This window comes from Mauremys mutica, chromosome 3, assembly GCF_020497125.1.
Source record: "Mauremys mutica isolate MM-2020 ecotype Southern chromosome 3, ASM2049712v1, whole genome shotgun sequence".
Classification (NCBI taxonomy): Eukaryota; Metazoa; Chordata; order Testudines; family Geoemydidae; genus Mauremys; species Mauremys mutica.
Genome location: NC_059074.1, coordinates 150,887,280 through 150,911,040, shown reverse-complemented (window position 1 = coordinate 150,911,040; position 23,761 = coordinate 150,887,280). Strand labels below are relative to the sequence as shown.

The following is a 23,761-nucleotide window of genomic DNA, read 5'->3' as shown; positions in this document are numbered from 1 at the left end:
GCTAGACCATGTATTCCAGGTATCATGCTACACTGGACACAAGTTACACAAGATGTGAGGCCAGTGATAAAATCATACAGAGCAAAGCAACACAATGATGGATGGCCTTACTGGCAGCTGTGCTAAAATTCAAAATAAGACAACATAATGGGTGTGGCTTTTTTAAAAAAAAACCATAAATGTAATGTTTTCAAAGGTTGAAGATGAGACTATTGTTTTATTTTAAAGCATAGAACTTACCACCTGGTAGAATATTTTAAACACCATATTAGAAAATAATTAGAGGTACAGTTGATTCAAAACCCTCAATCCAAATACTTCAACCTTTTGGAAAGTTTGAATCTAGATCTGAATTTTGCAGTTCATGTCCATCTCTATTTTTATATAAAATGTGTCCATAATGCCTGCCATCCTGGAGAAAGTCATATCCACTCCTCAATCAAACGAGACAGGTTGAACTGGCCTAGGGGAGGAATCAAAATATAAGGAGAAAGCCTAAGTAACTCCACTTCCCCTACAAACAAAAAGAAAGGGGGGTTCTTTTTAAACCAACCCAAACAGCATTGTAGGCTCCAGCTTAATAGCACAACAACCTCAGGACTGAGTTTGCCAAGAGTAGCAGAATGGATAAATAAAAGCAATACAAAGATTAATTGGACACTGAAGACAGCTCTAACTGTGATTATTTCAAGTGACTATAAATTTAAGTAGTTAAATACAAGATTGTCTGATGCTGAAATGAAAACCTTTGACTGCAAAGGTACAGCTGAAGGGCAGGACATAATGTTAATTGAGGTACTAGGACAATAAATCTCTAGAATGTTTGACTCCTAGAACAAATTCAGGGCCAGTAATATATGGGCTCCCTAGGGAGATTAAAGTTCAGAGTCACAGAGTTTCTTTACCAAATTGATCTTCGGTTTGACTGTGGACAAAAATAAGCCAGAATTTTTCAAGTTAGTTGACTACAAAGTCTGCCGTGGTAACACTGATGATAACAGTATGTATCACTTACTGAAAATAGTGCTTTTCATCCATGCTTATCGCAGTGCTTCACAAAGGTAGGTAGGTATTATCAGTTTCTCCATGAATTCTTTGATTCACTGCACCATGATCAGCAGAACTGGCTGACAATGGAGTTGACTGAATGCTACAGATTCCTAGGGGAGGGGTGCACAGGGAACACTCACCCTGCACCTCAAGAGCATCAGGAGTCCTTTGCTGCACTTTCTCCAATGTATACCTGTGCCTTAATGAAGCAATCTGACCCACTAGTTTTGTTCTCCCTATAGTATTTTGACATAACTACCATTGGAGATATGGATGGATGGATAAGGGAGGAGACTAGGGTTGCAATCCTGATCCCACTGAAACCAATGGGTGTTTTACTATTTACTTCAATGGGGCCAGGACTTCACTCAAGATCACTAAAGCTTTGTCATTATCTATTGTGTTTTATTGTAGTGCATTCATATAACACCACTAATTTTTGACACCTCTTCTGCCATGAATCCGACACTTCTTTTGACTCATATGTTATTTGCTTTAACACCCAAAAGAGTTTCATTTCTTAATGTGTTAAGAGCACCCACTCCACCACAGAATGCCCCACTCAGCCCTACTCTGCTCTTATAGTCTGCGTATATGGAATGAAAGTTGTGTGTGTAGTTTTTGTTCACCTTGGCTTTTAGTCTGTATTAACACTCTTGACCTTACGTACTTTTGGTGAAATTAAATATGTTTCAGTCTCATTTTTGATTAAGCTACAGGGTATAACAACAAAAGAATAATGGTTTTAGCTGGAGCACTGACAGGCAAAGAGAGGTCATTACTGCCCTCGTGTTCCAGCCAGAATTCCATTCCTTGAAGCTAGGGTACACTCCTTAGGCCTAATGAAAGGTTGACATATAATTTATTTTCTTGGCTGAAATAATAATTGAGATGGAAACCAAAGTGTATTGTACAGCAAATCTTTTGTTCCTTGCATTTTTCTTCAGTTAAAAAGGCAAAACTTGTTTTATTGTGAACCTTAAGACACTCCCTAGAAATAGAAAGTGGTTTTGTAATAGTTGTGCTTTTTTAGTAGGTAACTTGACATTTCTGAGCCCAGTTACTTTAATCGTTGTTGGGAAGGCTGTCTCCCAGAACGAGAAAATATTGTAGTGAGTGTGGAAGTTCAGTTCTAAGGCGCATCCTGATTGTCAAGCTGTCCTGCAATAGCTCAAGAACAGGAATACCAACCTTAGGGCAGACTGTTAAGAAGCAGGGCACAAACCCCAAATTGGCTATATTTAGATTTCACCATCCAATTATCTAGTGTAAACTCCTCAAGCACTATATCAACCTTAACATGGAGTTACAGACAGTTCCCTTGGGAACTCCAATCTATCTTACCACCCAGGTAAGCTTACCTTTGTGATAGATGGTCCATTACATCAAAGATCACAGCAGTATTCAGGCTATCCCCAGTCCCAAAGAATCAGTCACTTACCTCAGGTCAATTGCACCTTAGATCTCACACCAAAGACAACACTTGTAATCAATCCTATAATAAACTATATAAAGGTTTATTAACTAGGAAACGGAAATAAGAGAGTTATTTACAAGGTTAAAGCAAGTAAACATACCCACAAATGAGTTCTCATCTTAAGTTTCAAAACGTAATAGATGCTTCTATAATAAGCCAGATCTAGACGTCCCTTCAGGCTAACCCAGGCTAAGCACTGAGGAATCCCTTGCTTATGCCTAGGAATCTTGCCCCCCAAGAGTCCAAGCAGCAAAGAGATACAGTTCCTCCTTGTTAGGGCTTTTTATTCCTTCCCCACTTTTGCTTCAAGTTGCAAATTCTGCTGTTGGGACAAATTCACTTGCACATCTCTTCATGGGGAGGAGAGGAGCAATCAATGAAGTCCTGTGTCCCCTGATTTTCCCCAATAGTTCATCTGGTGTTAATAGGCCTCCTTTGTCAGGCAAGAGTTGCACCTACTGTTGGAAACTAGTATTTCACACTCATTAATACTTCTCTCCTGTCTGGTGATTTCCAGTTAAAAAGCAAACACTTAAATATTACCTTATAACATGTCGTACAGATATTTGCATGCAGCAATTTACAACCATTTCATAAACTTTAAATGCTGAACACATTCTTATAATTCTAATACCTATTTTAACAGTACTAACAGCCAGGTGAGCTAGACTGGTTCCAGCTATGTGTTCAATTGAGGCCTAGGGACTGGTTCCAGCTATGTGTTCAGTAGAGACCTAGGGCCTTGGCATGAGCTGGCATCTAGTCTGCCAGCATCACACTGATTAGACACACTCTGGCATTGTGATGTAGAAACCATCCAGGAACTTATGCCTCCAGTCTGACCTAATGTATCTTCTACCGCCTGATTTTCAGCAAATGTTGAGAAAACTGCTGCTGAAGCGCAAACATACTGTCCAGCAGCAAGGATCAGGTTAACAAAGTTAAGTGAAGAATAAAAAGATCCTAAGTTGCTTTCCATGCATTTTAGACTCTATTTTATGGCAGTATTTCCCCTCACATTTCTTTTTGCCTCATCTAACCTCTTGCAGCACATCAACTTTCAAGCAGTTCCCCTTGTTTATATTCAGTAGTTGAATTTAGTGCATCTCAAAGTTAATCTTCCCCACAGTTTGTACCTCAATACTCCTTTTTGCTATTCCAGTGCCAGGCACCTCCACCTCTGCCACTGTACCTCAGTCCTAACTTGCAGCACCTCTGCGATTTCAGTCCTCACCTCTGTTAGCAGAGACAGCCAGTTGTATCAACTTTGAGTTAGTTTTAAAATGTAGACAAACATCTACAGGTGACTATGCAGAGACAGCCAAGCTAATTTTTGTGTGTAATTTACAGTAAGGGCCTGATTCTGATCTTGCATTCGTATAACTCCAGATTAACTCCACTGATGTCACTGGAGTTACACTGGTGTGAGCAAAATCAGAACAAGGCCTAAGTTAGGATTTGGAACCCAGATCCCCAGAAGGGAAAGACTAATGCACTACCCCATAGTACTACTTAGCACTTTTCAAGCTGTTCTTAGTCTAATTAAAGTGCATTTCTCTTTCGTCCCTGCTCCATATGATCATCGCTAACCCCTGACAACTTCTACTTGTAGGTGTTGCCAGTCCTTCTGAAGAGCTAAATGAATCTGATCCCGTGGAAGAGAGTCTTCGAGCACAAATTGAAGAAGAGAAAAAAAGGTGTTGTTTCTGCCTCATCACATACTTCAAATATCAAATTAAAATGACATCTGGATATGTGCAGCATGTCCCAATAAGACTTCAGTACTCACAGCTAACCTCTGCTTTGCTTTGACATTATTACAAAAATGCCATCTTTCTGGTTCACTATTAAATGTCAGCTAGTTTCCTATAAGCCTAAAAATAGTGCAGTATGTTACTGTACTGAGGATCAGAGTTAGCAACTTGTTCACTGGGATCAGTTAGAAATTTGCTCTTTGGTCCTAAGTTGGCAGGGGTGCTACCAAGACAACATCTGTTGTTTGCTCCCATGGCTGTTTCAGGAGCAATAAATGATTTTCTAGGGTCAGGTTTTTGTATCTGCTGCCCATAGAAGTGCTAATAAAATATGAGATGCTCCCCCATTCCTGGCTTTGAGAAGTTGTTTTGAAGTTCAGGTTTGGTAACTGCCCTGGGTAGCATACAACTACATTAATGATCTGTCAGCATGTTCTCCCAGAGCCAAAGACAAAACTTCTCTGTTCTGAACAAACCCTCTTCTCCTTTCTCACTGCAGTTATAAAACAATGTTCAATCGCTTGAAAGGGTTGAAGATAGAGATTGAACACTTGCAACTTCTTATGGAAAAAGCCAAGGTGAAGCTGCAAAAAGACTTTGAAGTCTGGTGGTCTGAGGAGGCATCGAATCTGCAGGTATCAGAATGTCTACTTCAACTGTATGCAAATATAAAATTAAATCTGCACTTGTTGCCTGAAGAAACCATTGATTAGATAGGAATGGGACTATTATGGGTGAAACTTTGGTCCTGATTCTCCTCACTCTTAGTATGGTGTAAATCAGAACTTGATAGTTACACTAGTGTAAAACTAGTGCAAGTGAAAGAACTATCAAGCTCTTTTTCCCCACTGTGTGCCCTAGTTTGGCACCCTCTTAAACATCTTCCAAAGAAGTCATTTTCACATAAAACCTAACTCAGAAACAATACACGTTAATCATGTTTTCAATTTCTTTTAACTTTTTTTTAAATGTTTTACTTCAGAAACACTTGTCTGTGGAATTCCAAATGGAATTGAAAGATCTTGGTGACATCTATTATTGCACCTGGCCTGTTCTGAGATGGGGAAAAGCTTGCTCAGGAAGTTGTTCATTGGATACTGAGTACATTGGAATGATCCATTCGATTCCAATGAATTTTAAAGAATGTAAAGTGACTAGGAGAGACTTAGGGCCAGATTATCTCTTACTGCTCACCAAAACTATGCTGCTCTACGATTTACGTGGTGTTTGGAAGATGGCAGACACCACCAATAGCACATCCACGAAAGCCAACACAGGCAACTGATTTCCAACTTCCCCTGGTTTTGATGACTCCTGTAGCCCTACAGAACTTTTAAGCTCCCCTGTGGTTCATCTATTCTCAGCTCAGAATGCCAGCACAGCTCCTGGCTTGCCAGCCAACTTCCACAACTGATACTGTAGCCAACTTTAGGAAATCCACAGAAGCAGAAGTCCCCGATTTAATAATTGAAGTTATAACAAACTAAATAGGTTTATTTTAAAATAAGTATGTAAAAAGTTTGTACCATAGTGAAACAAGCTAAGATACAGGGCTTCACAATCACAAGAGATATCACAAAAGCAAAAAACATCACAAGAGATATCATTCTCATGGGCTTTCTCATTGTCACCTCTCTAGAAGTCTTTCCTGGCAAGATTTCACTAAGATATAGATTGTGGTGGCAATAACATGTTGGAAAGGAGCCCCATTATGTCTGCTAGTAGAAGATCATTCCCAAACATTTGAGATCATGTCTGCATGGCGTAACTAATGATAACATGTGAGCCTAAATTAAAAAGGATGCAGAATCCGAGGAATCCATGTATTATGTGACCATGTGAAGAGAATATTGACTCCTTGGGTAAAAAATTATTAGTAAATAAAATTTTAACATGTTCAGCTAATATTTCTTTTTGTTCCAAAAAAAATCTATATTAATAACTAAACTGTAGTTTTATGAAAACAGTACAAAGAAATGTATTGAACATACAGTTAACTTTCATGAACTTGTTATCTTGATATGGCATCAGGCAACTTAACTAGCTTAAATGGAAGTTTTGGTAGCAAAAGTCAAAACATTGTAACTCTGTGGGTGGCAATGGGGAGGGAATTAATGGCCTTGCTATCTGCAAACACAGCCTTTCAGAGAGCTGTGAAGTATAATCCCTGTACCTACTGGATGATGTCTTGTGTGTCTGTCCACAGGAGAGGCCCAAGATCAGCCTCTCATGATTCATCAATGGAAGATTTAGAAATCTGGACTAAACAATGACTTTGATACCTTGAACCTTGACCTATCTATAGATCTAAACACCCTAAGTAACTCAAGTCAGCCAACACCTGCTGCTGAGACATTTTGAAAACCTGAAACTTGAGCTAAGAAATTCTTAAACCACTCCTAAACACTTTCTTGTAATGCCTACAGGAGTTCTTGTGCCAATGATAAGATCAGCAGGAGGATGCAGCTAAACTGGAAAGCATTGTTTGGATTCAAGGCTTTGGCTGTGATTCTCAAAGGCACTGAGGATTGGCCTAGCTCTGTTACCATTGCAGTCAATAATAAAAGTCCCATTAATTTTCATGGGAGCAGAATTAGGCCGATATTGAGTGCTTTTAAAAATCCTGCCCTGCACGTTTCTGTTTCTCTAGGACCAGCAAGAGAAAGTACCAATGAGCAATTCAGCAAGTGCCTTGAGGGCTTCCCTCCCATCTCTTGAATCCCAGCAACATCTGTATACTAACAGGTAAGCTGAATGTTTTTCTTCCTCTTACTCAGCCACCATCTATGCAGCTGATAACAGCATTAATTGGAGCTTGTTGACTGTCAGCAGTTCTGTAGGTTGCAAACATTTTCTATGGAAAACAGCTTTGTAAAAATTGTATTGCAGCTGGGTAATTATATATTGCTGAGGTACCACAGTGCTGGACATGACATGGACTGATGGACAAATAGATACAAAAGAAATATTTTTATCTTTCACTTATTATTTGCAGTAGTACTTAGGGTGGCTAGTTGTACTGTGAAACCTTGTTTTACTGTGAAAAATCCCCTGTTGCTATAGTTATTATTCTTCACTTGATTTTGATAGCAAATTTGATATCTGAGAATAGGGAAGCATTCCCTGTATCTAAAAAAGGCAGCCATCTTCCCCACCCTGGCATCTGTCACTTCTGATTTCACAGCCTACAATTTTAGGATAAAAAGGTAAATCTCTCACATCCATCCATTTTATGGAGTGATATCATTGCACATATATAGACAGAGGCTTAGTTCACTCATGAATTTACCAGTTTACATGCTCCAAGATTAAACCAATGAATAGGATTTACCTATTTCTAGTGGAGTTCGGCCCCTTCTCTTATTCCCCGCTGAGGATGGCCTGATTTCCTGGTTTATAAAGATACTGTACGTCAACAATGTACTTGGCTTTGGAACCACCCAAATTACCTCACGTGTGCTATTAAGTATTTAGTATTGTGGTATGTCCATGGCTGTGAGACAAGTTAATTTGCATTATGGCATTATTACAGCTACCTGCAGTGGGTGCCAGTAAAATCTTAGCATATATTGTACTGTAGTAATACATTTATCATGGTATTGGCAGTATTTAGAACAGGGAATGTTACAAATACCACAGTTAATTTAACTGGTGTAAGTGATCAGTGTATGTCTGTGTCAAGGCTGAATCCCCACTCTGTCATTCCAAGTGCAGAAAGTGGGGGCCAGCAAAGATTTTAAAAATTAATACTTGCCACTCCAGGCTTGTATTACATTCCCAAGGTTACAGCTTTTCTATGACCTTGGTACCCTCAAGCCCTTTCACCACCACCCCCTCCAGGGAAGAGCTGAGAAAGAAAACAAAGGAAATTAGCTGTGGCTACCAGCTAATCAAACAACATGCACAAACCTCTTAGGACACCAAAGATCCAATCCTGTTCTTAAAAAAGGTAAATTTTATTTAAAACAAAAAGAAAAAAAATACACCTGGAATTTAGGCTTTTGCTAGATTTTAAAAGAGCAATTCCAAAAATCAAGCACCCAAAATAGCTTTATTGGGAGGGTTCAGCTTAAAGGTTGCAAGCAAACAAAAGCATCTGGGGTTAGTACAGAGGAGTCCACAAGCCAATAAGAAATAAAAGAAATAACCCTAATCGTATCTTTTTAGACAGTCCCTAATTTTACTTACATATTTGAGGCTCCAGATAAGTAGGTTCGAGGTATGAATTGATAATCTATAATCATACCTGGCTTAAAACTGCTTATAGCATTAGTGCTCCATGTCCCTGCATCCCAGAGAACAAGAGACATAGGGAAAGTTCCTTTTCCAATTTTAAACAGTTCTAGCCTTCCCATTGGCTCTTTTGGTCAGGTGGCCACTCCTTTCCTTTTACCTGTGGGCTTGTTAACCCTTTACAGGTAAAGCAAGCAGGGAACAGACCAAGAGGGATTTTACAGCTAACTGGCTGGCTTGGTTTCCATCAAAGGGAGCTACTCCTTCCCCCGCCCCCCAACCAATTTATCACAGTCTGCTTACAGCATTTTGTCTTGGGGGTAAAGAAAAAGGGCTGCTGAAATGAACAAACTGAAGAAAAACACTAGGGAAAACATGATTTCTCCTGCACAAACTTTACCCTTACACTAGACAGTTCCATTGTGACTGCAGGGTTTAGCTATTTACCATGGTCCTAGTCCTGGAGTTTTAGGTGATTTTTATGTATCCTAGGCCGAGATCATTAAGCACCTTGAATGTAAGGACAGAGACCTTGAACTGATGTGATGTTCTATGAGGAGCCAGTGTGGTTGTAATTTTGTTTTCCCGTATCTAATTTCACCTTTGATGTTACTTTTGTAGAGACCTTTTGAAGTCCACTGTTCTTCTTTTCTCATAGTTTCATGGAGAGTTAATCTTATTTTAAGATAAGCTCTTTAAACCAATTTCACACAGGTACATTTTCAGTGTATACACGCATAATTAGAAACACGGCTCTTTTATTGTGAGGAGGAGCTGCAGACTTAGTAGCCCACTGTGCATGAAAATGTACTCTTGCTCTTTGGAACCTGGTTGAGGCTTTAACATTTTGAAGGGAAAGTTTCCAGTTTCACACTGTTTCAGAATATAGAATAGCAGAATGCTCATTGCCCAAGGATTCCCTTGTACCCAGTAGACTCGGTAACATTACTTATTAATTCCCATCATTATGTAGGATGAGACCTTGGCTATAACTTCCCCTCTCTGTTACATAGTCCTGGTTCACAAATGGCCCTTTGTTACCCAGTCCACCAAGAAACTAGTAATACGTTCATATAAATTGATACTACCACCATCACCCATCAGGCAGACTGGTCACAATAGTGGAAGCTGATATAAATTATATACCATGTAATGTTGTATATAGATCAGTGGAAATAGAGAGCCATATCCAAGAGGGAATTCAGTTAGAAGATGTGTTGAATGGACATAAAATCTAACACTTAGTGGGCTCCCTGTCAGAAATGTAAGACTATCGCTGACAGAATAAGCATGCACTAAAACCATTCAAACTAGCTCCTTGGTGTGAACAGAGGCAAATGCAGACTTCAGGATTAGAAGTAATGAGATCTCTGTCTTGGCACATTTAACAATCCCAGGATACAACTCAGGGATTTGGCTACGGTAACCTTTTTCAAACTCTATATATTCATTCTAAGAAAATCCTTTGGTCATCTCACAAGTCTGTAATGCACAGTTTACGTTGACTATTATGGTTTATGGGGCGCTTCACAAACATTTTAGAATAATAAAATACTTAATTTGTGCAATGGCTATTCTGGCAGTTGGGAATGTCATTAATTAGAGGTAGCAGAGATGATCAGGTTGCAGAAAGAGAAGAGGTATCCCCAAATAATACATGATAATGTATCAGGTCAAGAAGAGTTTGGTAATCCTTGTTAGGTTTAAATGGACAAAATTAACAAGTTTGTGGCCAAATATTTATCTTCCTTTAAATAAAACAGTGTTTCAGCCCTTAGCAACTCAACCAAAACTAGTCTGTGTTACTAAGGGCTCAGTTCTGTGAAGTGCTGAGCACGGGCACATAGAACCTCACATGATCAGGCCTTAAAGACCCAAAACCACTGGCTTGATCTTTCTTCCACTGAAGGGAATGGCAAAAATCCCATTGATTTCAGTGGCAGCAGAATTGAATTTAGTACCTTGGGTTTGCTTAATATATATACACACTTAACACACAAGCCATCCTCAATGTATTCTACATGAGATTAACCTTCCTATAGGAAAAATGCTGTGTTACACAGGTAAGCTAGTGTTGCCTTACTCATGTTATCATATCTGATGTATTTCAGATAGCTGAAATGTATACCATGCATTTTCTAGAGGCTTAACCAGAAATATTCATTTCAAATCCAGACTTGCTTGCTCTGCCATTCTTGGGACAAGTCTTCACACTAGGTAGTTTTGAATATTTTATAACCTTCTCTGATCGCAAACAGTAATCTGAAATGTTCAGAAAGCATAAGTGCCAAAAGAGATTTCATACAGTGATTGCAATTCTTGGTAGCGATGGGGGTGTAGGGACAACCTATTAAGAAAGAGGTCAACAACATCTGATGAGTTAGAACAGCCAGAGACATCAAAAATACTTATAAATTTTTGTTCCATTTTCTTAGGTTTTGTGTAAGCTTTAATGAAGTATAATGAAAATATCCATGCATACAAATAAGAACAAAAAATGCTACCTAATAAGATCATAAGCTGCATATAGGCATCAGATAAGATCTTTAGAGTACATATGAAGTGATACTGAGACACATCAACATTCATTATAAATCCTCCTAGATCTTCTAATAAAAGTTTCCAAATCTAAATTAAATTTATCATCTCATATATCCAGAATTTCTAGACTTAGTGCAAATGCAACATGTGAACAGCTCCTAACAAGTGTCATATGAGGCTGTTAAAAGCAGCAAATCCAATCCATTCAAAGAAAATTAATTTAGTCACAATGATGAAAAACTCTGCAATGGGGAGAAAACAGAGAAAGGCTGATCATCTCTCCATTTCAGAGTGAAAAAGGTCTATGAATATCTCAACAAACCCAGAGTGAAAATATAGTGGAAAGGGGAGAGCAATATGAAATACAGAATACAAGAGACTATTTTACTAAAAAATATACCTGATGAAATTCCCAAAGCATCAGAAAAAGAATGCACTAACTTATCCACACTGTTGCCAGCATAAAGCTGTGAGTTAATTGCAATTGTGTGGGTGGGTCTGTCTATCTGTCTGTGGCATCCTACAAACTCTGTAAAACATCTTAATTTGTACATTTCTGGCTCAGTACTCCTTGGCTGCTCCACTCCAGAACACAAGGATAGTATTCAGTTCATCCTGGTGGATGGGCATTCCCCGATTCCTCTCTCACATTGGTTTTTATTTAGGAAGTTTATCAGATTCTTGTATTTTCAACTTTACTCACTGGATATTTAGATTAACTGCTAGTGAAGGATGGAACTGTTCACATGTTGCATTCGCACTGAGTCTAGAAAATTTTGGTTCTTATACAGATCTTCTCAGAAGCTCTGGAGGTTTCCCTTCTCCCATTTCTGTCTCTGTTTCTGTTTCCAACTCAATCAGATCTTTGTCTCTTAACCTTATCCAATCCCTTTTGCTTCACCCAACTCCCTTTCTCCAACTCCAACAGACTCCATGGACATCCAAATCTTTCTCCTTGACCTCAACAAACCCTTTAATTCTCCAGCTTTGTCCTTGAGGCCCCCTACTCTCAATTTACATTCCACAGGAGATAATCCCAGGTCCTGTGCGTTTTCTGATGACTTCTTGCCTGCTGTTGTCTTCACATTTCGTTCCCTGGGTTGCAGGAGTCACTTGCTGTATAGGTATTGTGTGAAACTGGGGAAATATTTTCATGACATTTTTGTAGCGTTTTCCATTTTGCCCATTTTTCATGCTCTTGAAATGTCACATTTCTGAACATTTGTGGAGATTATAATGTGTCTGCGGAAGAAGAGCTCTGTGTAGCTCAAAAGCTTGTCTGTCTCGCCAACAGAAGTTGGGCCAATAAAAAATGTTACCTTACCCACCTTGTCTTTGAGGAAAAAATCCTTGGTTGGTGAATTTCCATTTGAGCTCTAAAAGTTTGGGGAAAAAGACCACGCACAAAACTGAAGTCACTAAAAATGCTCAAATTTCAAGCTGTTTGAATCTTGCTGCAAAGATTTTCCCCCTCTACACAGAATACCTTGCACCTTTCAACTCCACAGAAACCCTGTAACCTACAAGATTTGAAATCGGCAGCTTGACCTGTCTGGGCCATCCAAGACCCTGTCAGAAAGGAAGCTGATAGTTTTCTAATGCAACCCAAATAAACCTCAGGTGTGTTTAGAGTGAAAACTGTAGGGAACAACTTTCAAAAGCACCTAACTGATATAGGAGCCTAAGTTCCATTTTCAAAAGTGACTTAGGAATTTAGGAGCCTAATTCTAGTTGGAAGTCAAAGAGAAGACTCCTAAGTGCCTAAGTCACAGCTGAAATTGGGACTTCACCTCTAAGTCACTGAGATGTTTTTGAAAATTTTACTCAAGGTCTGAAGTCCTGTACTGATCTGATAATGTTCAAGAAAAGTGGAACTCCTTTGTGCCTAGTTATTGCATCACAGTAATAATACATCACACATTACCCATTCTCTTGAGGCCCTTCTAACACCCAGACACAATGAGGTGAGCTAAGCATGAAGTATTAAACATTTAGTGAAAGCTGCATTTTGTATTTAATTAATTTAAAGTGAGTGTCATTTCAATGCAGTAGGCAGATACCAATGGTATAGGACGTCAGGAGTTAAAGGGAAATGTTCAACCCCATAATCTATGAGCTTCTCATTTGAATATAACTTACACTCTTGGGCACAGTATATTCTGCAAAACTGAACCTGGCACGATGTAACACAATAAAATATTAGTAATAAATTTCTTTCCTTTTTCAAGTTCTCTGCCAGAAACATCAATTCATAAGCCAATGTGAATGAACTATTGCAGGGTTAAAAAAGCGGGAATACACCAAGCCCACCACCTAGCGGAAACACACTGCTCCTGAATAACACCATGTTGTAATTCTCTCTTAGTATTGGCATAAGAAATACTGCTGCATATACTTACCCATAGACACAGGAAAGCTGCTGAACAAGGGGAAATTGACATCCCATGACAGAAATCTGCCTTCCTAATTGAGAGATTCCTTGATAATGGCATCTCTCCTTTTGCAATAAGCATAGCTATGATCAACAAGCCAGATCTGTAAGTCCTCACTCTGTTTTTATCCAGTCTCCCTTTGATTTCAGTAATAATTTTGCCTGAGTAAAGGCTGAGTAAAAACTGAGTTGAAGCCTCAGCATTTGGCTCAGTATTAATTTAGAGATTAAAAAAGTTCACAAAATGTATTTCTAAAATACACCAAAATGCTCCATCGTGAAATTAAAACTCCCGCATAGAAAGTGAAATGGTGCATTGTCCTCTGATTCTTTACCACCTTATTTGCCACTCTAAAACAGTAGGTCCTAAGAGTGCCTTTTTGTGGTCATATTCACTATGCAAGTGCCATCATCACATAAGTTGGATAGAGAATTTCCTTCTTCCTGAAAGCAAAAGATGTTTTTAGTAGTTAAAACAAATACATTCTAAAAACCAGCTTCATTGTAGTCATTTCAGATGTATCCAGACGTTTCCTCCAGACTAACACTTAATTATCCCTCCATTTTCCACCTCTAGTTGTTCAGATACCAGTAGAGTCAACCCCAATGAAGATCATGGTAGGAAAAACAACCTGAGCAGGCTCAGCAACTCAACTTCAGATACAAGGTAGGGAGCATGTTGGTGCCATTCAGAGGGTAAGGCAGGCTGGCATTTTGTCTCCAGTTCATTAGAATCCTGAACAATCCGTTGTCATCTCTCTGTGTCTCTTAATAACATACTGAAGCTGCTCGTTTTGAATCTGACTTTATAATTAAAGGCGAGTCTATGTCCTCACTTATACCCCGTGCACCCATATTGAGAGGTGACTCCCCACCTTTCGTGCACTTCCTGTTTGACTGGAGGCAGTTTTCTGCTGGTTCATATTGTGAAACCTATACCATAACAACATAAAAGGCCCTTTTTATATTCTTTTGTTTTTAAATGGGGATCTTAGAATTTGTAGACCAATGTAGGATGCAGAGACCCTAAAATCAAGAGATCCATAATATTTTTCACCACCATGATTTTCCCCTGGTGTGGATGTTAAAGCAGGATTTTTAGTAGAATATTGCTGTGTGTATTTCCTTAAGACATTCACAATCTCCGTTGTGCAAATTATGCCAGTAACAAGTGAGAACAACAACCCCGGTGTCTGTCAGGCTGGATAATGAATATTTGTATTGTTTTCTCAAAGGAGGCATAGCTGCCTTATGCTCAACGAATTTGTTGGCAGAGGCTACTGTGATTTTTTTGGAATCACTTTTGTTTATGTTCACTCCCCACCCTCCACCCCCCCCCCAAAAAAACTAGACATAACCCTGCTGTGCTTCAAGTTTAACATTTAAGCCATTTTTACACTTATAGCCATATCTAAGAAGATGTGGTTAGCATTTATTTTTATTTATTTATTTGCAACAGGAAAAAGAGCAGAAGGTATTTTCCTCAAATTTTCCAAAATAATCCACTTTTGGGACAGAGGCAAAGCATGGAAAATTTCTTCCCAAAAGATCAGTGTTTCAGAAATGTGGTTGTGGGTGTGTGAGAAAGACAGAAAGGGAAAACAGGTTAAAAAGGAAGTTAGGCATCACCTGCTCTTATGTACTGTACATTTTTCACTGTTAACACTGCTGCTAATCAAAATTCAGCAGAAGGTACAGAAAAGTTAACTTTTGTATGAATTAGTTACTATACTGTGCTGAATAATTTCTTGATAATGGCTGCTTTATGGCCTGCGTCTGACCCCGTGAGATGCTGCACAACAGTAATTCCAGGTCATAAAGGAGGACGTTGACTTTCATGTGACAAAGTGTGTTGTAATCTGCTTCCTTAACTGAGAATATCTGACTCTCCCCTAAGGTCCTCAGTTTTTACTCAATCCTTACAGTTTTTATAGAGATGTCTCCACTAATAGCTACTAGAAAGATCATCCTAAGAAATAATGCTCTGTTGGAGTTTTAGAATATCCTTGTTAATTAGATAAAAATAGACATTTTGTGGAGTTTGTAACAATTTCTGTACAGTTGCCATTTTGGTTCTGTGCCAGCAGACTACTTCTTACCAAGTAGAGATTTAATTAGCAGCACATGGACATGCATATCAGACATCTGTTCTATATCAGCCAAGATTATATTCTGCATCATAGTTACTTAAGTGCTGTAGAGAAAACCAAAATTAGAAAAGAGTTTTTTAAAAAGTAGAATGTCTCTATAATCATGATTCCTCTCCATATTTTTATTGTGCTTTGATTATGATAGTTTCTATTTGGAAAATGTTAGTAGTGGTAGTAGTAATTTATTATGGTACCAGTTGTGGATTAGTTCATCTATAAACCAATGTGAAGGCATAGGGCCAAATCGTCAGCTGGTGTAAATTTACATCAGTGGAGCTATGCCATTTTATCCTAGCTGAAGATCTGATCTATGATCTTTGTGTCAAAGAATTTATAATGTAAGGCCCTGGCTTAACCACATGGGCACAGGGACTCAATGCAGGATTGGGACTTAAACAGGCAAAAAGATATTGCAGTAAGCTGCTGTTTATCCCCTAGACTTGTCCTGGTTGCAGTGACTTCTGGCAAATGTCATGAACATCATATGATCCACAATCTAGTTCTACATGTACATCCATGTTGACATGCTATTCCATGGAATGCTCACTCAGCTTGCCTCTAGATTTGTCCCATGCTAATAGCAGCAACAGTTCTGTAGCAAAGAGTCGCATTGCACAGATAAACCCATCATTTCTCTAGTAACCTCATTGCATTATTTAATTCTGCTTGACAGTAATTTTCTGTGGGTTGACATTAAAATATTTTTTAACCCTGTGTGTGTGAGGGGAAGGCATGTAATAACTAAACAGGCTGCAATATGTTAGAATTATGGGAATCCAGGTGTATTTTAAAAGCATATACAGATCAGAAAGTTAAAAAGCCGTGGGCTTGATTCTGCCCTAACTTAGGCTGGCTTCTGCCAACATAACCTCAGGAGAAAGCCCTTAAATCTATCGTTTTTTCAAACAGAAAAAAAAGGAGACGGGAATAGAGAACATAGAATCAATCTGTTTACTCATCTGAATATACCTGCTTATTTCAGGATCCCCCAGAGTTCAAGTTCATCTATCCCACTCACTGGAGACAGCCAGACTGATGCTGACATTCTGGCTTTCATTAAAGCCAGACAGAATCTCCTGCAGAAGAAAGGTAAACCCTGCTAAACGTACTAGGCCAAACGGAGCTCTTTGATACAGCAGTAACGCATATATCTATATATCAGTGCTAATATAAATCCCCTTTGGGTATTTGTCACTAAATCAGAGGGTAAGAGTAGTCATAGGTGAGCAGTAAATTTCAGTCTACAGTGTGAGTAAATAAAACTGGCAGTAGGTAGAAGGCACACAGGAGTGGCTCCCAGAGGCACCCAGAGGTGGCCTGGAAGTAATTCATCACAATAAAGACAAAAGTTTCTTCTCTGTTTGTTGGTTTTTTTACAACAGTTCTTAATGACAGTAGCAAATTAGAGAGAAGATGAAAGCATCAGTGATTACTGAAGCAATAACTTTCCATCACCACTCAAGTGCTGATGACAGCATTACTCTGCAAGCTATCAGCCCCTGGCAGATGGTGTTAGCGTTATCAGAGAGTGGTGCTTTACTATCACTCTGCTTATCAGGAATAACTCTCAGGTAAATACACACAGGCTGCAAATCCAGCCACCTTATGCCCATCCAAAGCAAACACTCAGCACACTTAGGCTTTGGGTCCCCTTTTGTCTTAATTTAGTAAGGCTGTTGTCAAGCTTCTTCTGGAGACGTTAAAGTTGAATTTGTAGACAGCTCACCTACGAGCCAGGCTACAGAAAAAAAGAAACATTTAAAGCAAACATCTAAGGCTTTTAGAAGGTCCATGATTCATCCCATTTATAACATACAAAAAATGAACTTTGAATTACAAGGGCGCAATTTGTCATGAAATTATTTCTGAAAGCCCATCAAGATTGAATCGGTCAGCTGCCTTCCCTAACCTTCTTGTTATTTGTTTATAGGCCATCACGTAGCATCATGTGTGGATCTCAAAGAAGGCTAGGCATTACCAAAACTGATAAACTTCAGTTTCAGGCCCACCTGTGTCTGAAAGAGACTCCTACAGAACAGAGGATGGTCAACACATTTTAAACTGTGCTCAAGTTCAGTTATAAACACTGTGGAGCTAAGTGTGGTACCACGTGCATGATGCTTACCACAGCCAGCCTGGCAGTGCAGTGTAGGATGACTTAGAAGGTGTAGTGTGACTTACAGAAGTGTACAGCCTGCCAAGCACTGTACATTACAGTATATGCACTGGGGCCTAGCAAAGTTCCTAGCCAGCAGATTGTCCACCAGGTGCAGTAGATGGGTCCCTCTTTGAGCTGCCCTTCGAAAGCCAGGTGGAGGCCTCTGTTCACTTCTCGTCCAAGCCCAGCACACCCTTAGTACACAGGATTGGATTTGGCCCTAAATTATTTCAGTTCTCCGCATCCCTCAGACACACCCCCAGACTTTCTGAGAGCCACCAGTGCTTCCCAATGCAAAGGAAGTCTTAATCACACATACATTCAGGCTAAAGGCAGTAGACAATAGTAGTGACTGTTGCAGTAACTGTTCATGGATTAACTAACAGAGGATTTTGAGAGCAGCTGGGCTCGGGGCAAAGGAAAAGAAGAGGGCCCTGAGCAGTGCTCGTTAGGTAAAGAAATCTCAGGTAAAGTTCAGAGGAAGCTGAGTGGGCAGGAAGAGGGAGTTGCTCAAAGTAGATGCTTTGGGAAAGCAGACAATAATAATAACTAGCTCTTAGATCTCAAACACTTGGCAAAGAAAATCAGTATCATTATTCCCAATTTAGAAATGGGACAACTGAGTCACGGGGCGGTGAAATGACTTGCCCACGATCACCCAGCAGGCTAGTGGCAGAATCAGAGATGGAACCCAGGTGTTCTGAGTCCCTGCCCAGTGCTCTATCCACTAAGCCATACTGCCTACCCAGAGTCCAAACCTTTTTAGGCTTATGCATTCTGTAAACATTTGAGCTCTTTTCCATAATGGTGCTTTCTCCAAGGCTGTTCCATTTCACTCATGGCGCTTGGGTTTCTTCAGGTGACTCCAGCAGAAAACATTGTCTGAGCCAAACCAAAGTCTGCTAAGGCGTGGAAGATGTCATCATACTTCCTCTCCCTTCCTTCAATGCTTGAAACTGCTCCATGATATCAATGGCCCAGAAACACATCAAAGGCTCTGCTTTGTATTAGCTGAAAAGAAAGGATAAAATGTGTGCAGAGGCCAATGGTGTGGAAAACAAGTTTCATAAATAGAAAAAGCATCAGCGTGGGAATGCACAACATCGTTAATGAAAGTAATACAGTGGAAAATGGCCTCTTTGAAGGGGTCCCAGGGGGAGATTAGTTAGGCACTCACAGATCATTGCCATTCATGTCTCTGAGCTTTACAAACAGACATTAATTAAAGCAGGCACACATGCAGTATTTTACGCTCGTTTGGATACCTCTCTGTTCGTCAAGCCGCCTTGGAGTAGCTTGCTGGGGTTGCTAACATTATCATTCTTGAAACGTGGCAACACAGCTAGTAAAGTTACTTACAAAGGGCTGCTCTGTGAGCATAAACATTTGTTTCACCCTTCATTCTTGGAGTAGCGAAGTGAAAACAGTTGGAGGTCAATGATATGTTGGCCTAAAACTCTTGGATTCAACCCTCTTCTTGCCCTGCATCTGTTTTTGTCTGTGGAGTAGCCATTGATTTAAAATTGATGACAGTGTCTTGAACTACAGTCTGATTAACAGTGTCCTTATCTCCTTTCAGGCTTGGGGAACAAGTGAATTTCTCGTTGCACTCCAATACTCCCTCTGTAAATGAAGAAAAATGGACAATTCAAAAATCTCTCCTCTTCTCCCACCTTCTCTCTTTAAGAACCAGGAACAACTCACCACTTTGGGTCTGCAGCTTGACTGAGAAAAAATGAATGACTTGTGTATGTCAAACCTGTGCAATCAAATCTTCAGCATGGACAAAGATAAAGCACAACTGAAGCAACTAGACGGGAAAAAATTTGTTTATTGGGAATGTTATGGTTATTTTGTAAAACATCACAATTAGCTAGCACTTTTTAAAACCACTTTTCCATCACAAGTAAAACATTGCTTTGCTACTGATGCAATTTTTTTTCTCTTTTTCTGATTGTATTTTGGAAGCCTATGAATAGAGTTATATGAAATTCAATAGTTTTGTCCACAGATGTTTGTACAAACATTGTTGGGTTTGATTCAGGTGGGTTTCACAGTTGTGCTGTGCAAAAATAGTAAATATTTGGTTCATGAAATTTAGCAGTTTTATTCAGGACCATTGACTAATGCCAGCACATTACTTTTATTGTTTTGTTTTGTTTTTCGTGAGAAAGGCAGTTTTCATACAAAATGCCTGAAATTTTGAGATCACGTATTATAATATGAAAACTGATCTACATTGAAGTGAAATTTCATAAATCAGAGTTTCCAAAAATTTTAGGTCTTTCACTTGGATACATTAAATTTCATGTAAAAATGTATCGTCCCCAAAATGTCCAGGTTTTAAAAAAAAACCAAAACAGTGATATCTTGCAGGTGTAATGTAAAATCAAGGCAATTTTTGCAGAATCCAAACAAAATATGAAAATGTAAATGTAAAGTTTTAATGTTTTGTTGCAAATACTGTTCTTTGTATAACCCCATTCTGCAACCCCATGTCTCACTTTCAGTTTGAGATTCAAGCAAATCTAAAACATAAAAGCAAAATTTAGTTTCTAAAATGTACATAGTTTCAGACTGAAACCACCGCGTTTCATGCTATTGAGCAACTTGCAGTGATGAAATCTGAAAGCTCTTTGTTATTCATGTACAAAATACAGATAACTTGATTGGTAGGAGTCGTGTATTCTTTAGGGCATAATCTTCAACTTCAAATGGTACTAAATTTTGCAGCAACTGAAAATTATGCAACAAATTGGAAAATACTCAAAGTCACAGGTTTTCATCAAATAATTAAAATCTGATCAATAATGTAATCTGTTATTTTAAAAAGCCGTGTATTTCCATGCATTTCAGTTTACTGAAAAAATCAACATGAGTGCCACAGAAATCAGTATGTTTTGTACAGAATTTAGCAAGCATCAACTGAACCAGGGGTCAAGTCCATGGTTATTCATCGTCAGTGAGGAAGCAAGTGGGTTGAGGTTTTGTAGCAGAAAGGACATAGTTCTTCCTGTTCTGGAGGACCCAAAACACTCCTTTTTCTGCAAAAGCCTTTATCCCTCATCTTCCTGGGAATGTTACTCTACACACAAAAACACCCTATTCTGGCTGCTGGCAGTGGGTGTGGTCTCTACCCCCTGTCGTTGGTTCCTGGGGGCGTTGGGGAAGAAAACTGTTTAATGCACTGTAGCAGCTGAAGACAAGGAGAAGAGCCAGCACCTTGTGATCAGCCAGTTCTCCACAGATCACAGTTTGGGAACCCCTATATTAGAGAATGCATTCCACAAGCCATTCCTCTGCAGGGCTTCTCTTGAGCAGAGAGGGCCAGTCATTCTGAATTAATGTTTATATGTTTGACTCCAGCAGTGCCACCAAACTGAGGTCATGATGGGATAGCCTAATTTTGGCAATTAATTGATCTTTGATTATTAGCAGGTAAATATGCCCAGTGGTCTGTGATGGGATGTTAGATGGGGTGGGATCTGAGTTACCACAGAGAATTCTTTCCTGGGTGCTGGCTGGTGAGTCTTGCCCACATGCTCGGGGTTTAACTGATTGCCATATTTGGGGTCGGGAAGGAATTTTCCTCCAGGGAAGATTGGCAGAGGCCCTGGAGGTTTTTCACCTTCCTCTGCAGCGTGGGGCAGGGGTCACTTGCTGGAGGATTCTCTGCACCTTGAGGTCTTTAAACCACGATTTGAGGACTTCAGTAACTCAGGAGTGGGTGGGTGTGATTCTGTGGCCTGCATTGTGCAGGAGGTCAGACTAGATGATCAAAATGGTCCCTTCTGACCTTAAAGTCTATGAGTCTATGAATCTATAAGATCATAGGAAGTGAACCAGAAGGACAACGTTGAAAGTCTAGTACTGCTGTTCAGTTACATGGCTATCTCTTCCCGTTATTAGTAAAATCCCCATTGCAATTACTAAATGTTGGAGGTTACCAGAAAAGAAGCATTAGGAAAATTGTTCGTTTCTTCTGAGACTTACATATATTTGTCAATTGCCTTCAATTGTCCTGATGTGATCTTGTGTGACACTGTCACTTGATTTCATATGTAACATTGTGTTTTGATGTTGCCATATAATCATAGAAATCAGAGATAGAAAAAAGATCTAGCAATTCCCCAATCCAAAATACTATGGTCCTGATTCTGATTTCGCACAAGTTTTATGTCAGTGTGACTCCATTGATTTCAGCAGAGTTACTCCCAATTTACAGAATGGTGTGAGATCAGAATCAGGCCAATATGCTCATGATATGCCTGGCTGAGGATATAACTGGTAACATGAAACTACACAACTAGATAGGAATGCTGAAAATTGGCCTGCCACACCTTTTTGGATACTTCCACAATACAGCTGGTTTTGGGGACACAAAAAGTTGCACATCTTAAGTGCTTACTCATTAATCCAAAATTACTTGTCTTTAAAAAAATGGTGGACTGCACCTTCTAGATAGCTCCTATTTCTGTATGACAGTTGGGTTGACTGTACCATACTAATGCTACCTGTCTTGATAGTCCCTTTTCAGAAGCAAATACTCACCAGCAACTACACACCACACAACAAAAACACCAACCCAGGAACCAAACCCTGCTACAAACCCTGGTGCCAACTCTGTCCACATATCTATTCAAGGGACACCATCATAGGACCTAATCACATCAGCCACACCATCGTTCACCTGGACATCTACCAATGTGATATATGCCAGCAATGCCCCTCTCCCATGTACATTGGCCAAACAGGACAGTCTCTACGCAAAAGAATAAATGGACACAAATCTGACATCAGAAATCATAACATTCAAAAACACTTCAATCTCTCTGGTCACTCAATAACAGACCTCAAAGTGGCAATTCTTCAACAAAAAAAGTTCAAAAACAGACTTCAATGTGAAGCTGCAGAACTGGAATTAATTTGCAAACTAGATACCATCAGATTAGGCTTGAATAAAGACTGGGAGTGGTTGGGTCATTACAAAACCTGAACTTGATTTCCCCAATACTAATTTCTCCCTACTGTTACTCACACCTTCTTGTCAACTGTCTGTAATGAGCCACTCTCTTACCACTTCAAAAGTTATTTTTCCTCTCATGGTATCCTGCTGTTAATTGATTTATCTCATTAGACTGACCTAACACTAGGTAAAGCACCACCGTTCTTTCATGTATTTATACCTGCTCCTGTATTTTTACTTCATACATCTGATGAAGTGGGTTCTGGACCATGAAAGCTTATGCCCAAATAAATTTGTTAGTCTCTAAGGTGCCACAAGGATTCCTCATTTTTTTGCTGATACAGACTAACACGGCTACCACTGAAACCTCTTCAGATAATCTCCTGAGTCACTGGAAAGGGCCCTGGTGTTTACCAAGAGGAAGGTACAGTCAGTGGCATCCGTTTATATTTGGATTTGAGCCTGCCTAGCCACCTGTAAAACAGTTTTTCTAAGTAAAGAGGTTTTTGTGCATGACTGAGTACTGTCTATTGACCGTGATATATCTAGCCAGTGGTTATGCAAACTTGTAGATATAGTAAATTCTGTTTACTTAACGTCTCCAACCAGAGCAAGCTGTCTTCTAAATCCAAAGACCTTGATTGCAGAGATATCTTGGGGCAATAGCAGTACAGTGCTGGGTGCCATGCAGATGTTCCCAGGAGGACCTTGTGCCAAGCACCAGAGACCACATCATCCCCTCTTGTGGTATGACACAGACATTTTCTATCCTCATATCCCCTTCCACAGGTTTTACCAGAGGAGAAGATGGATCTTCACTGAGCTCCCCAATAGCATCATCACTTCTAGAAGGGCCAAAGTGTGTCCACACATTCATGGAAAGGGCCACAAAGCCTGCTCCCATTGGTGAATCCCCAGGGCTCCACACAGAGGCCAGGGACATCCATGTGGATGCCTTGTGCTCACCAACTCTTGCCCCTGGTCAACCCCCTTCCACTGCT

The 23,761-nt window shown here is 39.6% G+C and overlaps 1 protein-coding gene across 4 annotated transcripts in view; it reads left to right on the top strand.

The window, feature by feature from the left end:
- KIF6 (kinesin family member 6) overlaps positions 1-20,586 on the top strand; it is a 277,394-nt gene extending 256,808 nt beyond the window's left edge. For 2 of the 4 annotated variants that reach the window (XM_045011993.1, XM_045011991.1), the window contains 6 exons: positions 4,140-4,224; positions 4,781-4,916; positions 6,932-7,026; positions 14,064-14,153; positions 16,619-16,725; positions 19,374-20,585. In XM_045011993.1, the coding sequence (XP_044867928.1) occupies positions 4,140-4,224; positions 4,781-4,916; positions 6,932-7,026; positions 14,064-14,153; positions 16,619-16,725; positions 19,374-19,390 (530 nt within the window). In that variant the 3' untranslated portion in view covers positions 19,391-20,585. Of the gene's footprint in view, positions 1-4,139; positions 4,225-4,780; positions 4,917-6,931; positions 7,027-14,063; positions 14,154-16,618; positions 16,726-19,373 lie in introns of all 4 variants that reach the window. The other 2 variants (XM_045011994.1, XM_045011992.1) reach the window with 2 other exon arrangements.
- The last annotated feature ends 3,175 nt before the right edge of the window (positions 20,587-23,761 follow it).